Source organism: Octopus bimaculoides, chromosome 5 (assembly GCF_046866305.1).
Source record: "Octopus bimaculoides isolate indiv1 chromosome 5, ASM4686630v1, whole genome shotgun sequence".
In the NCBI taxonomy this organism is placed as follows: domain Eukaryota; kingdom Metazoa; phylum Mollusca; class Cephalopoda; order Octopoda; family Octopodidae; genus Octopus; species Octopus bimaculoides.
The window spans coordinates 21,140,462-21,156,425 of NC_142932.1; the positions used below are offsets into that span (position 1 = coordinate 21,140,462).

General features: G+C 33.1%; 1 protein-coding gene across 29 annotated transcripts in view; it reads left to right on the forward strand.

The window, feature by feature from the left end:
- LOC106874089 (calcium/calmodulin-dependent protein kinase type II delta chain) overlaps positions 1-15,964 on the forward strand; it is a 349,479-nt gene that overhangs the window by 98,730 nt on the left and 234,785 nt on the right. For all 29 annotated transcript variants that reach the window (XM_089352054.1, XM_089352065.1, XM_089352070.1 and 26 more), the window contains exon 5: positions 4,157-4,222. In XM_089352054.1, coding sequence (XP_089208180.1) covers positions 4,157-4,222 — 66 coding nt within the window. The remainder of the gene's footprint in view (positions 1-4,156; positions 4,223-15,964) is intronic.

The following is a 15,964-nucleotide window of genomic DNA, read 5'->3' on the forward strand; positions in this document are numbered from 1 at the left end:
AATTACTAGTTTGATGCAAGTAACTACTTACTATAGCATCACCCTGCTTTAATTTTTTTTTTTAAAGTTAATATTTAAATAGGAGACAAAAACTAAAAGAAACATAAAGATGTATCTGTTGCATACCCTACCATTCTTTTTATCTCCAGTACCCATATAAAATTCTCTTACCCCCACCCCTCGTTCCCAGGAGTGGTACTGCTCACTTTGAGTAGCACTGCTCTGGAACAATGCATGCCACCACCCACCAGATGTTCAATTCTGACTGCACATTCAAAAACTTTTATCTTCACCCCTTTCCTCTCCCTTGTATACTGGGATGAGGGACAAAATCCTGCCTCTTGCTCACGGTCTGTAGAATATCTCTGTGTATGTGTTACACAGAGGAAATTTGCTTCAACTCTGCCATGTTGCTTGACTCAGGTGACAAAATCAGTGTCATACCATATTCTGCTCAAGCACTTTTCCATTTAGGTATTTGTGGACATTTGAATTTGTCAGTTCAAAACTGACACATACCAATATACTACAGTTTTTCTGCCTGTGTTTTTCCAGGCAATATGGTGGTACTACCAATAGGAGCTTCTTGCTGTGTATCTTAATGAGTGCTTGCATACTGTTCCTCAAAATTTTGTGCTTTTCCTGCAAAAAGAAAAGAAAAAAAAGAGTTGATCTTTATGTTTTTGGTAAAGTTACTGCTGCCATTACTCCTGCTGGATCTGACTGCCATGGTGAACGAGGGAGTGGTGGTTGTGGTGCTAAAAGTAGTAAAACCAGTGTCATTTGTGTTGCTGTTTTTGCAGTCTCCTTTAGAACCAACAAGCTTGGAGAACCTTCACTATTCTTTCTTTTAATTCTGATCTTGCTGTTTCTATCGTTATCACTCTTTTAACTATTTTTGCTACTGCTGTGCTGATTTTGTTTTTATTATTGTTCTTGTTATTCTGTTTTTATTGTTGCTGTTACTACTACAATTATTCTTGTGTGATGTTAAAGTATAAGTAGAAATGGAGTTGCAATGATGTCAGTCTTCTGTTGTCATGGTGACAGTATTACTGTTTGTTTTCAAATTGGCTAAATTTTGATGCTGACCTCTGAAAATTATTGATTTTGTTTCATCCACTTTTTTAAAAACAGAAATAAATAAATAAAATGAACAAATTTACAAAATTGCAGCCTTCCTTTTCAATAGCAGAGACATGCTCATTTAATGTCTATGTCAATTTTCAACAGAACTATAAAGAAAAATAAAATGAACGTAAGCCTTTTATGCAAAAATAACAGAAAAAGTGAAAGAGACAAAATTTCATGGAGCTCAGGGCAAATACTACTACTACTACTACTAATAATAATAATAATAATAATAATAATAATAATGGTAATAATAATAACCTTTTTACTATAGACACAAGGCCTGACATTTTGGGAGAAGAGGCCAGTCAGATTGACCCCAGTACACTACTGGCACTTAATTCATCAACCCCGAAAGGATGAAAGGCAAAGTCAACCTCGATGGGATTTGCACTCAGATTGTGCAGACAGATGAAATGCCACTAAGCGTTTTGCCCAATGTGATAACGATTCTACCAGCTCATTGCCTTTAATAATAATAATAATAATAATAATAATAATAATAATAATTGTTTCTTTATTAGCCACAAGAGCTTGGAAGATACATTAAAATAAACAAGGAAATGTTAAACTAGATGTATGGTGGAAACAGTTATATAAAGTCAAGAGAAGGGATGAAAGTCATTATCCAGCTGTATAGACAAGTTGAAAATTTATAAAATATACAAATAATTCCATAAAATCTGAGAATAATTTGAATGAAGTATCATCTAAAAAGGAAATAAAACATGGAAAATATTTGGAGTTTTTGCCTACATATGGATGAGAAATCACTGGCTAGGTTGGGTTAGGCATACCACACATCTCTGTTTGTCTGACATTACTCATACTAGAGCCTCCTGCATTCTAAGATACTTGTTAACTTTACTTGAGGATACACATGGTTGAATTCATTGTAATAAATTACTATTGTTTTTCACTAGGTGTCTGTCTTCAGAACATCCGTCATATTCTGAATCTATTTGTTCTTTGAATCCAGGCAATGCCTGCTGTACCACTCTGTTATCTATGAAGCACTGGTTTAACATCCAGAGGGGGCTATCATCATCTTCCTTATCATCATTAATTGTTGTTCTGAAGAGAATGGGATCTTATATTTTATTGTTATTTTCTTCTGTGGTTGGGTTTCCTTTTGAGCTGCTTTTTTTCTCTTTTACCTCTTTGTGTTTTCTGCAACTATTTGGAAATTTACTTCCTTCCATAGATCTCCTCACAAAATGATGGAGTCGTACTATGTTTCCTAGCTAGGAAAGGGAAACAAGGTTCCTACCTGTTTGGTTTCTTGAAATGACTTTCTCTACTAGATTCAGGGTAGGAGAGAGTACCTTAGAATGGTTTACATCTAAGACTAAGATTGAGGATGATTTTTCAACCATCCTCATATCTACAACCAGTGATGCAGGTGGTGTTGCTATTGGAACAACAGCTCCCAAACCCTGATCAACCTTTAGCATTTTACTAGCTCTGCATAATAGAAAACCTTCAAGTGGCTTTTGCTGCCACAAATATAACAGCTGGGCTTTCTTCCCAGCACCACTAACTAGTTCTATTGCCTTAAAATCAACCAACACAATAGGATACAGCTCTGGAATGACCCTGTACTTCTGCGGTATCATCCGGACATGCATATCTATACTGACCTTTCCTAATTGCATATAATTTTTTTCTAATTGCATTTAACAAGTGCCCATATTGTTTTACAAAAGTAATGTGTAGCTAGGAGTCAATATTACTTGTTATATTTTTGGACAGCACTTGTGGCCAGCTGTTTCACACCCAGTGTCTACTTTCTGTGAGCTTTGTCCTCAGTCCTACAAGTTAGTCAGATGGTACTGTAATCTTCACCTTTATCAATGTGTAAGGCATTTTTTCTGATAACTGGGGAAGCATGTGAGACATCCCTAGGTATTTTACACATTTGTAGGATATCTTACAGTGTTCCTGATTGTCTTTTGGGGGTATAGTGAAAGCTTCTCCTTAGAGACAAAGGTAGATCAGTCTTCTTGTCCAATTGTGAATGTATATTTTAGGCAATTCTAACACAGCATTGTTTCAGGTTGTGTACTGTCCATCTTCAAGGATTCAACATTGAAGGCAGTGCAAGCAAAATTAATTTCATATATGGACTTCTTGTTTGACAACATTTGTGTGTGAGTGTCAATTGTTGTAACTGTTGTTTTTTGCAAAGTTGGTTCTCAGAATCATGGGGAAAAAAAAAAATTAAAAGCTTTTTGCCTGAAATTAAACATTTTGTATTTTTAAACATTGTGTGCATTGTTGCAATGCAGGTTTGTTCATGTTATTCTGCTATGCAGTGGCAGAAATGCTTCTTTTTTTTCTTTTAATTTTGGGTTTAGAAAGCATTTCCTCAACTTGATGCCATTGTGAATCAAGTTGAACCAAAACAAAAGCCCAAATGTTAATAAAAACAGTTTTTTTTTTGTTTTTTTTTTAGAGACCCAAATAAATAACATTAACTTGCCTTGTAAAATAATACTAACAATACAAACACGTAAAATAACTTCCAATTTCTGAAAATCCTTGGAAAAGGTAGTAATTCTAAAGCTAATTGTGAGAGCAAAAAAATAAGTCTGCACTTGCTGAAACCCATAATAATCATAGTGGTAGTGGTAGTGGTAGTAGTAGTAGTAGTAGTAGTAGTAGTAGTAGTAGTAGTAGTAGTAGTAGTAATAATAATAATTATTATTATTATTATTAAATATCAAAGTGGTAAGATGGCAGAATCGTTAGCATACTGAACAAAATGCTTACTAGCATTTTGTCCGTCTTTATGTTCATAGTTCAAATTCTGCTGAGGTTAACTTTGCCTCTCATCTTTTGGGTTCAATAAAATAAGTACCAGTTTAGCACTGGGGTCAATATAATCAACTAGCCCCGTACCCCAAAATTGCCGGCCTTGTGCTGAAAATTTTGAAACCATTATTGTTGTTGTTGTTGTTGTTGTTAAAAAACTCTATTTTCTTATAACATTGTGTTAATCCCTTTTGCTTATCTCTCTTTTCAGAGTAACAGGTGGTGAATTATTTGAAGATATAGTTGCTAGAGAGTTTTACAGTGAAGCAGATGCCAGGTATTACATTCTTTCTTTATTTCTTTATTCCTTCACAAACTATGTCATTGGAATGAGCAGTTGGTTGCCATTGTTAAAGTTATTCTTCCTAATAAAGAAGTTTTGCTATAATTGCACTCCTTGTCTTCTTTACCCACCACTCACTAGTTAGATCATTCTCACTTATGTTTTTAATTATTTCTAAACTCATTCCTGCACAATGTTCCAGTTTAATAAATTTTACTGTTTTCATTATTTTTTCTCTCCAAATATTGAAGGTGTATATTAGATTAGAGAGAATAAAATTAGTCCTTAAATTTCCTTAAGAAGCTTGAGGATAGCTAAGATCAGTGTTTCTAGCCATGGTTTCCATGTCTTTATCGTGGGCTTTGGTGTTTGAAAATTTAAATCTCTACCAAGTGGAGCCTACTTCAAAGATAATAGTTTATTAGGAGAGATTTGGCTTCTACATTGAGCAGGTCATGCTGCCCCCAAGAGAAATCCTTTACTGGCTTCAATATAGAGTTGTATTTGTAATTAGTAAAAGTAGTCTCTCTGAGAATTCGAACTTTCCTAAATACTTTTAAAATATCCTAAATTTGTTGATGTGATTTTGGTATACACATACACAAGTATATCTCTTGTATGAGGGTAAGATAAAGTGTTTTTTGTAGGATACGTACATATTTAGGATTTATTTGATATAGAAATAAGAAACAAAAAAATATTAATTATATCTAGGATTTTTAGTCTGAAATCTTGTCCCACACTATCTAATATCTAAAATTTTAATTTCACTTGTTATTTAAATGCTAGCCATGTATTCCCTATTAAGTGCATCCACTAAACTACTCTACTACTCTGTTCATCTAATCAAGTTTTCTAGGATAGCAGGCATTTAGTTTAACACTTAAGATCTTAGACAACAACCAAATACAAATGTTAATTATTGGTCAGACTGGCTATAACAGTTCGCATTGACATATGTTTAGCGGCAGCAAAACCCACTTCAAATCATACAAGAAGTCACATTATTCTTAATTCTATCCTTTCATCAATTTTTTGTCAGCAAATGAATATATTTGATTCAACCAGTATTATACTGTGAAGTTTTAGACACACCATTCTATTCTGTGCGACCACATCAACCTATCTGACATTCTTATTAAAATGAATTCCAAAAGACAAGACATATGACTCTACCTTATGTTAATATCTCAACATCTCTGACACTATAGTATTGTTGTTGCCTGAATGTTAAACTTTAGGGAAGACAAACCATTCTATCTTATATAAATACACCAACATATCAAACACCATCAGTATTATGAATACTAATGTGTTGAACTTTAAACAAGATGCATTGTTTTATATAAATACTTCAACACATTGAACACCATCAGTATTATGAATCTTAATGTGTCAAGCTTTAGACTAAACAGCACTCTATATAAATACTTCAGCATATCAAACGCCATTAGTATTATGAAGATTGAAGTATTAAACCTATGACAAGGTACACCTGCCTACCCTATATAGATACATCAACATTTTCAACGACAAGAATTCTCAGACTAATATTTTTGAAATGCCTACATCTTAGTGTTTTTGTCTTTAGCACTTGTTTAACTGTACAATTACACACAGCTTATTTAATCAATATAAATATTTATGATTTAATGAATCAAGTGAAAGAGATTATCACCCTTGTAATAGCTGCAGCTTTGCATCCAAAATTTCAACTGCGTCACCTGCATAATCCTCTCTGTTTACTACACAACTTGGTGCTTCATTTCAGCATGGTAGTATCTAGGGACTGCAAAACATAACTACCATGTAAACACTTATCGTTCGTTCACACTAACATTTTTATCAGAGAGGGAAGCACTTAATTTATTTGGTTTTGGGATGCAGTAGTGTCTCAAGCAAGACAATCCAGTAGAGTATACATATAGAGTATATATACCCAGAGGAGGATGTGAACTCAATGTTACTAGCAAACAAAACACTTGCTGGTTAAACCTGATATTTGATAGACTTGGTAGTTAGTTGAATGTCTTAATGATGGACATAACACAATACCAGTCACAAGATATGAATTATAAACCTTTTATTCTTTAGCTATGGTTATCATATTTTTCTCTATTATATCAGTCAATATGATTTTTCTTAACCATTGTCAAACTACTCATCAATTTCTGTTTTTCTCTCTCCACTCATTCATTGTATTTAGACATAACTGCAATCTTGAACTATTACTTACCAGCACAACCTCTAGCCTACTGATGTATCAACCAATTGATGCACTATCTCTTCAACCATTATTACAATAATTACTCATACAAATTAACAAGCTGTATGCTACCCTCACCACCACCAACACATTGTAGCCCAACCATCACCACAAAAACTCACCCTATCACTACAACCACCATCACCATTCAAGCCTGACTAATACACCAGTAGTTCTTTCCTTCAGTATTTCTTGTGACTTGCCCGCCAAAAATCTACCACAGAGGTTGATTTTCCTTTTCATCCTTAGGGATCAATTAGGAAGTAATCAACTTATCATTTTCCAACACATTATTATTGTATTATTATTTCTAATAAAAGATAACATACCTCTTTAAGTAATAAAAAAATAATCTAGATATGAAGATCTTTAAATAGAGATAACCAGTATGTGGAGTGCTGAAAACAGAAATGGTTTCAATAGTAATAGGTGGAATGATTAAAATGCAGAAGCAAGACCCCCACCAGCACTTACATATATGTGCAACATGCAGAAAATGATACCCCTAGGTACTGCATACACATTTCACACAGCATTTTCAATACATCAGAAAAGAGAAATTCAAAACAAACCATTGAACATATTCAAGATACTCAGAGCTGTGTTCAGCAGTGCAGTGAAAACATGCAATAAAAATAAGACTGCTTAACAACAATAACAAAAACAACAGCAACAAGGACAAACATTTCAGGATGGAGTTAGTTGATTACATTAATTCCAGTATGTAACTGGCAGTTTATTTTATCAGCCCCATAAAGATGTAAGGCAAAGCTGACTTCAGTGGAATTTAAACTCAGAATATAATGATAATAATTGTTCCTAATTTAAAGATAGGAGTTATTTTCTTTAATCAAACTTGGTACTTGAGTGGTACTTTATTTTGTCAACCCCAGATGGATGAAACACAATTTGAACAAAGAAAGTAAATATCTGGAAGAAATACTGCAAAGCATTTTTGCTGACACTCTATTATTCTGCTACAATATAACCAAAGAGATGATAAGGTTCTAGAATATAAAAATGAAAGTTGTGTCTGTAACAACTGGTGCACTCAGCCCAACACCTAAGTAACCACCTGAGAGATTGCATAAAATTGGAATTACAACCTGAATTGAGGACCTGCAGAAAAGTGCCATCCTGTAATCCTGCAAGAACCTTAACCAAAATTCTTAAGATTTGAGAAGATTTGTTTCCTCAGGATAACATCTCTCCTAATCAAATTAGCATGTAATAGCTTATAATAATAATAATAATAAGAAGAAGAAGAATAAAAACCCATAATCAGTTGTAACATGTTGATACTTGAATAAATAGAGCTGTAAGTGACAGGATACAATTTTGACTATGTTTGCACTAATGTTTCTGTATATTGTTAACTGCAGCAGGTTCTTCATCCCTTAGTTTCAATATTTTCATCAAAAGGAAAAAAGAAAAAATAGTTAAATAGTAAAAAATGTATTGTTATATTGTTGGCACCAACCCTATTTCCATATTGTTATCTGTCAGGAATTTTTGCTATCTTTTTAGCATTCTACAAATTTAGCAGCTTTTCTTAGACAATCAAGGTTCTATTGTTAATACTCTTTCATTTAGCAACATTTCATAAAATGATTTAGACATTTCAAACTATCAAAAATCTAATTTGGTATCGTGAAGAAATCTGTTTTTACCATATTGGCAGTAAACTGTCTGATTAACAGATCTGATAAATGCCTTATGGTGTTTGTTATGGTTCTTTAAATTCTGAGTTCACATCCTGCTGAGGTCAGCTTTGCCTTTCATCCTTTCAGGGTTGACAAAATGAATTACCTGTGAAGTTCTGGGGGTTGATTTACTTGATTAATCTCCTCTCCCTCAATCGCTGGCTTTGTGCCTAAATTAGAAACCATTATTAACTGTTCATATTGCATGGCTTTATAAATCTCTTGGAGAGTGTGATACATAAAATATTGGCTGTTTACCAACAAAGCAAATCGTCGAGTTAGGAGTAAATAATAATACTTTCTTTATTTGCCATAGTGATGATGATGATGATGATGATGGTTTCTAATAAAAATAATCTTCCTTTCTTTGCTATTTTCTTGTTTAGTTTATGAAGATGCTTGAGGTATTAGAGTTCCAGATGTTCAACCCATTCAATCTCAACTTCTGACAAGGTTGACATTGCTTTGTCACCTCCAGCATTAATAAAATAAATAAATGTTTGTGAGGTAGTGACTTCAGTCATTTAACTGTACACTTCACTGACAAAAAGCAATCAGATTAAACAAAAGAAATTTATTATTAATATTCTGCTGTTACATGTTTATTGGTGTTGTAACTAGTTTAAGTATACTTCCTATCAAACCACAACTTATGGTCTAGAATGAGGAGCAATTTTTGGTCACTTTTATATATATATATATATATATATATATATATATATATATATATAAAAGCCTTTTTCTGCTGTTCATATCTGTTTTTACTTTGCATTGAGGACTTTCTGGATAATTTGTACTGAACCAATGAAACAGGTTTTCAGCATGGCATCCAGTCTCAAATTAAGTTCTAGGTTTTCAAGGGTTGTTCTCAAATTCTTGGTCACTATTCCCAAAACCTCAATGGTAATTGGCAGGATCATGACCATGTTAACTCCTTTGAGGATTTTGTACTACAAGTCAATATGCTACTGTGGTCTTTCTTTTTCTAGGTTTTAATATGAAACGGGCATAACCTGTCAATTGCAAGATATAGTTTTTTCTTTTTATCACTAGCTAAAATGTCTATTTTGTTGTTCTGTTCTCCTTTTAATTGTATTCAGAAGTACCATAACAACTTCATTTTTGAGGACTTCATTTATATCCCCACAAATGATCAAAGTTATTTCCTGTGCATGCAGAACCAACTCTTTTGCAAAAGCAATTCATTTGGCGATATTGTTAGGTAGTGAGCCGACAGAATTGTCATTGTGTCGAACAAAAATGCTTAACAGCATCTTTTATTGGCTCTTAATGTCAGAAGTTCCAACTGCATCAAGATGAACTTTGCTTTCATCTGTTAAGGGTTGATAAAATAAAGTACCAGTCAAGGGGTGATGCAATCAATTAATTCCATCTCCCTAAATTTGCTGACCTAGAGCCAAAATTTGAAACAATTATTACTTTTATTATTTGAATGATCTAAGTTCAAATTTCACCAAGGTTTGCTTTGTAGAAAGGATTATTTTTATTATTATTATTATGAAGAAGAAATAAGGTAGTGAGCTAGCAGAATCATTAACATATGCTTAGTGGCGTTTTGTGTGTCTTTCCATTCTGAGTTCAGATTCTGCCAAAGTTGATTTGGCCTTTCATTCTTTCAGGGTCAATAAAATAAGTACCAGTCAGGTACTGGGGTTAATATAATCAACTTGCTCCTCCCCTAAAAACTGCTGTAATAGGCTCTATAGTAGAAATGATTATTATTATTATTGTTATATTTTGAATTCTGCCAAAGCCAATTTTGCCTTTCATCCTTTGGGCTCAATAAATTAAGCACCAGTGAAACATGGGGGTCAATGTAATTGACTAGTCTCCTCTCCCAAAATTTCAGGCCTTGTGCTTTTAGTAGAAAGGATTATTATTATTATTATCATCATCATCATCATAATTATTATCTTATATATTCAAACTTAAATTTCTGCTATAGGACAACCTTGATTTTTTTTTTTTTTATCTTTGTGGAAGTCAATAAAATAAATACCAATAGGCTACTGGTATCTATTAAATCAACTACTTTTCCACACACAACTTCTGCAGCCTTGTACTCATGTTAGAAATCATAGTTGTCATTATGGTGATTGATAACATAATAGAATACTGGATAAATGCTTTGCAGTGTAAGATACATTGCAGTTTGAATCCTGCTAAGGCTACCTTTATATTTCATCCTTCTAAGATTAATAGAATAAATACTAATTGAATATTACTCTTCAGTTAGTTAACTACACTCCTTTCTTGAAATGTTTGCCCATGTGCCTATGTTAAAAGTAAATATCAATATTATTACTATTATCATCTCTTTTGCTTCTTTATATGTAATTAATGTTAATTATATTGGAAGAAGTTTTCAATTCATTATCTGACAGCTGATCTCTCTCTCTCTCTAAGTTGATTTTATTGCTACCTTATGGTATCTACAATATTTTAAACCTTACTAACAAGTGGGTTTCTTGTTTACTATAAAGTTAAATGGTTAGCAGTAGGAAGAATACAGGAACTGTACTGAGTGTGATATAGCAATATGGATGTACAATAGATATTACTGGTTAAGCAATTACCAAAAGTAGAAAATAGAGAAATGTTTCATTAAAGCCAGTTTTTAACTTTTAGCTCATCAAATCCAAAAATTTAGGATAAATATTTAAGATTGTTGCCTGTAATTGAAACTATAATTGCATCAATGTCTCCACTGACTGCAGAAACTTTCAGAAGTGTCTGCTAGTTGCACTGCATGGCCTGCTACAACATAGCATATCTTGAGGTTAATTTCAGCTTGCTGAACTGAACAACCCAATAAAACCTGAAGATTCACTGTAAAATAAGAACTCAACTGACAAAATAGTTTGCTTTTACATCTCAAAATAATTTGAATGGTGTTTATTTTTTTGATATTTGTTTGTTTCTGTTGTTACTAAAATCTCTTACAGTTTAAATATTTCTTGTTCCCATTTTTTAACATGTTTTCTTTTGCTTACATGATATATTTTACACTGTTTACAATTTTGTTTGTCTCTGTTATGAGTTGAAATCTCACCAATGTTGGCAGTTAATTGCTTGGGGTTTAAAAGATGCATTACAAATATACATGGGACTCAGTTTGGTTGACCATTAATCCTTCCCTCTAGTAAATACCTGGAGGTATTCACCCTATTTGACAGCCATTTCCATTATTAGCTACCCATTCTGATGTTTACATTTTATCATTTTATATATATAATTAAGGTATCATGGGTTGCCCACATTTCCTTTCCCACCATCACCTACCCAGTGTGCAATTAGTAGTGACTGTAATATCTTTACTGTATATAGTTTCATCCTACTTGGTTCAGAGTTCAAATCTTATTTGTAACTAACTTCACTTTTCAGCTATTTGTAGTTAGTACAATGTGAATTTGTAATATATTTGTATTAAGTCAGAACTATACAGCATTTCTAGACCTTGAGATTGTAATAGGTTGAAGTAATCAGTATTTATTGTAACCTGTAAATAAAAATAATCATAGAATATGAAAATAGTTATATGATAGGATGTGTACTGTTGCTCGGCAGAATCAGTTGGTCATTAAATAAAATATCTTGTGTTTTTAACTATGGTTTTTTACATTCTAAGGTCAAATCCCACCAAAGTCAACTTAATTTTTCACCATTCTGGGTTGATAAAATTAGTCCTAATTAAGAAATAGGAGAAATTTAATCGACTTCACTTCTGCTTATGTTTGTGGTCTAGTATTTAAAGCTAGAAAGCACCACACAACAATACGAGAGGTGGGTAACAAAGTGGTAAAATAATAGAAAAGTTGCTTTGTGGTATTAAATAAGATACTTTTACATTCCAAATTTGAGTTTCTCTCGGACTGATTTTGCCTTTTATACTTCCAGGGCTAATAAAATAAACATCACTAATGTACTGTGATTAGTACAGTTGATCATAAACATTTTTCAAAATTCTTGGATTTATATGTTAGAAGTTATTAATGTTATTATCAGCAGACATTAGATCTTAGTATTTTTTAACTTGACAGTGACCTTGGCTAATCCTCTCTGGGCTGTCCTGTAATTACTGTGAATTCCTAATTTGGCTTTCACCAGGTAAAATACTCATAATCTTAATATTTTTGTCAGAATATAAAAACATAAAGAATATGAGGTGTCAGTTGTCTCAAACAGCCATATTGGAGAATCATTTCACACCATGCCTACTCTTATCATAATGAACAGTCTCTCTCTCTCTCTCTCTCTCTCTCTCTCTCTCTCTCTCTTTCTCTCTCTCTCTCTCTCTCTCTCTCTCTCTCTCTCTCTCTCTCTGTATATATATAAACATGCATCATCATTTAACATCTGTTTTCCATGCTGGAATGGGTTGGATGGTGCCTCAGCATGGCCAGTCTAATGACTGAAACAAGTAAAAGATATATATATATCGTTTTTAGAAAACGTAAATCTGAAAGAAGCAGCACACTCTAAAATGTAGAGTGGTGTATATTAAAAATAGGGAAGGCCAGTTTAAGAGGTCATGGTGTATATTAAAAATAGGGAAGGCCAGTTTAAGAGGTCATGGGCCAACAGGTTTTTGGGATCTGACGATACACCATAAAGCTAAACTCTTTATGGACAGGAAACCTAAGGTAATCCATTAAACTGGCCTTTCCCATTTTTAATATATACGTGTGTGTGTGTGTGTATGTGTGTTTATATTGGTACTCCTATACATGTGTGTGCGTGTGTGTGTTTATGTACACACACACATGTATAGGAGTACCAATATTTTTTCTCAAGTAGACTTGACTTGTTAAGCAATTCATTCTCACTGCAAACATCACTTTAAAAATGTATTTCATTCAAACTTTCATTGATTTTAGTCTCTCAGGAATACCAATACTAGTCATTCTTAGTAGGCCCACATTGTTCCAGCCTAAAGAGATGGACTTCTTAACAGTCCAAGTCTACTTAAACTACAAACTGAATATGGTGATTGTTTTTAAAACTCTAATTCTGGAGGGCTGTTGATTTTCATGACTAAATCTTTTTTACATCTTTAGTAAATCTCTCTGGTTTATTATATATATATATATTAAAATAAGATCTTTATTAAAATATGCTTCCAGTTTAGCATTCTGCCTTATTCTTCATTTTCCTATTATTTCTCCACATGCGGTTAACACAGCCCCACTATTTACTCACTTATATATATATACTTTTTATTAAAGCTGCAAAATTATCACAGAACTGTTATTCAGAGTTTCATGTTCTCATTCATCGGACAGTTGTGATGAATACTATTTTTTCCACCTTGTTTTGCACTTATGTGCGCACCTGTGTGTGTGTGTGTGTGTGTAGTGAACCTGCATTTAATTATACTCTGTTAAATTGAATATCAGATAAACTGAAATAAATCTAAGCTAGAAGAGTGACTATCAATGTTGATTTCCCCGATCATCTTTGAATATCAATGTTGAAGAGAGCATATATTGTGGATGTGTTAGTTGAATACTATATACTAATAGCTTAATAATCATAAATGTTAAGCTCACTCAATAATACTATCAGAAATCAAAATGGGAAACTAATTATTTTGCTCCTTTTTTATGAAATACTGGGTAGTTGGAGGGATAATAGGAGAGTGACAAAAATAAGGACCTAAGACAAGTGATATTTCCTCTGGATTCATTCTAGTTATTTTTAGCTTTTATTATGCTCATGTCTAGAACACACACTGCACATCCCCTGACTAAATAAACTCTTAATTCTAGTATTTTAATTCATTCATCCTCTCTGCTCCCTGATTCTATCTGTCTGTATTCAATCTATTAGTTATGAGAAATATGTTATTATGGTGGAAAATTTTTTTTTTGTATAAATTTGTTGAAAATTTGTTAATTAACATTGATTTTCTTTATAATAATTCAGTTCTTGCAGTCTCATAATGTAAATGGCCATAATTTGTTTTCAAGTCTTATAGTATACACTCAGAAACAAAGATTAAGCACAGGATAAAGTTGCTGAAATTTGTATGTTTCTTTATGAGTAAAATTTATACAAGACTTATAGGTTCAGTGTGGTATATACAGTGCACACTGTAACAATAGCCAACATACACAACATGATACAACTTGTATCATTCAGCAATTTTCATTCACTACACATCTTTCAGCCTTGCATTTTTACATCACAATTTCATGAGTGTAATAATCTAAAGAAACTTTTCACCTTACCTATAAAGCAGAAACTATAAGGACTGTAGAGGCTGGTGTTTTGGTAGTGAGTTTGTGAAGAGTATGCTGTTAGAAAGTGAACAATGTTACACATATGCAAGGCTAAGGACAAATTTATTGCATTTTCTTTGAAATATTATAAAGTAATTCTAAATCTTCATTTGTTCAGGAAGCATATGAAAGTTATAAAAATACAGACCTTGAGAGGTAATGATCTGGTGTATCTGTCAGTCGTCCTATGTTATTAACTTCTATGGTATAGAAATGTCTTGTGTTGCTGTTATGTTAGCCAGGCATAAAGGTGACAAGAGTTTTGAAGCTAATGACTGGTATTATGGTGATTTAGAAATCACTGTGGAATTAGTAATAATATTACCCTTGGTGAAGCAAGAAGTGTACCAACCAAGGAAATGAACCATTCAGGAACAGGTTAACTGACTGAAGTATGAAGGGCTCGTAATTTCCCAATTAAATAACAACAATGAAATTGAGTTGTATTGGCATTCACTACTTTAGAATAACTAAGATTTTAAGAATAAAGCCTTCACACCTGGTTATAAATTAGGTACATATTTTTTTGATGTGTTGCATTTTGCTGACAGTATGTACCATTAAAAAGTTAGGGGTGATGGGAATATATCAGCACAGAGAGGTTTGCAAACAGTGCTCTAGCTACTAGTGCATTTTGTCATTCCAAGAAACTGTGGTTCAACATGCATATCTTTAATGATTTGTTTTTATTACATTTCATTACTGCAATGCATAAATACCCCTACAATGACCTCAACTTTCTACTGGTGAGCTGGAAGTGCCACTAATTTTGGACAGTGCATCTTTTCACCCATTTGTCAGCAATAGATGGTCACCAATTTGTCAGCAATAGTAGTAAAATAAGGTACATGTTGCCCTCTATTGTTACCTCAACAATGCAGCCACTGCTTAAAAACTGAACCAAGAAACTTATGTAAGATTTTAAAAGATTTGAGGTTGGGTATTTACATTGTGTACTTTAGCAGACAAGTGAAACAGATTTCACACAGGAGAACATCAGAGCCTGGCTAGCAAACATTGGGAGTGACACCCTGGATAGCAAGTGTTAACCATAGAAGAAATAACTGATGAAGTTCTTGCTGTAACACCTGAGATAGTGATAACAATGAAGATGACAAAGTATAGCCCAAGAACTACAAACTCAGTATTATAGGAGTGTATCTTGACAGCAGGATTTCATAATTGATTTTTTAATTTTCAACAATATTATGAACACCTTTAGAGCCTTTAGGAAATTCATGATCTAGAAACCATATCAGCAGGTAAACAACTGAAATTTGACTCCCCCAAGTCAGTTTGTCCTAACCTTGCTGAAGCTGTTTAGCCTACTGATAATATTGATGACCTGCTGGTGATTCAGCCCTTCTTCAGTCACCTCAAATTTTGACAAGAAAAGGGGAAAGGATCAATGAGGCATCATAGATCTAGTAATTTACAATGGCAAGTTATCTTCTGTATCTTTACT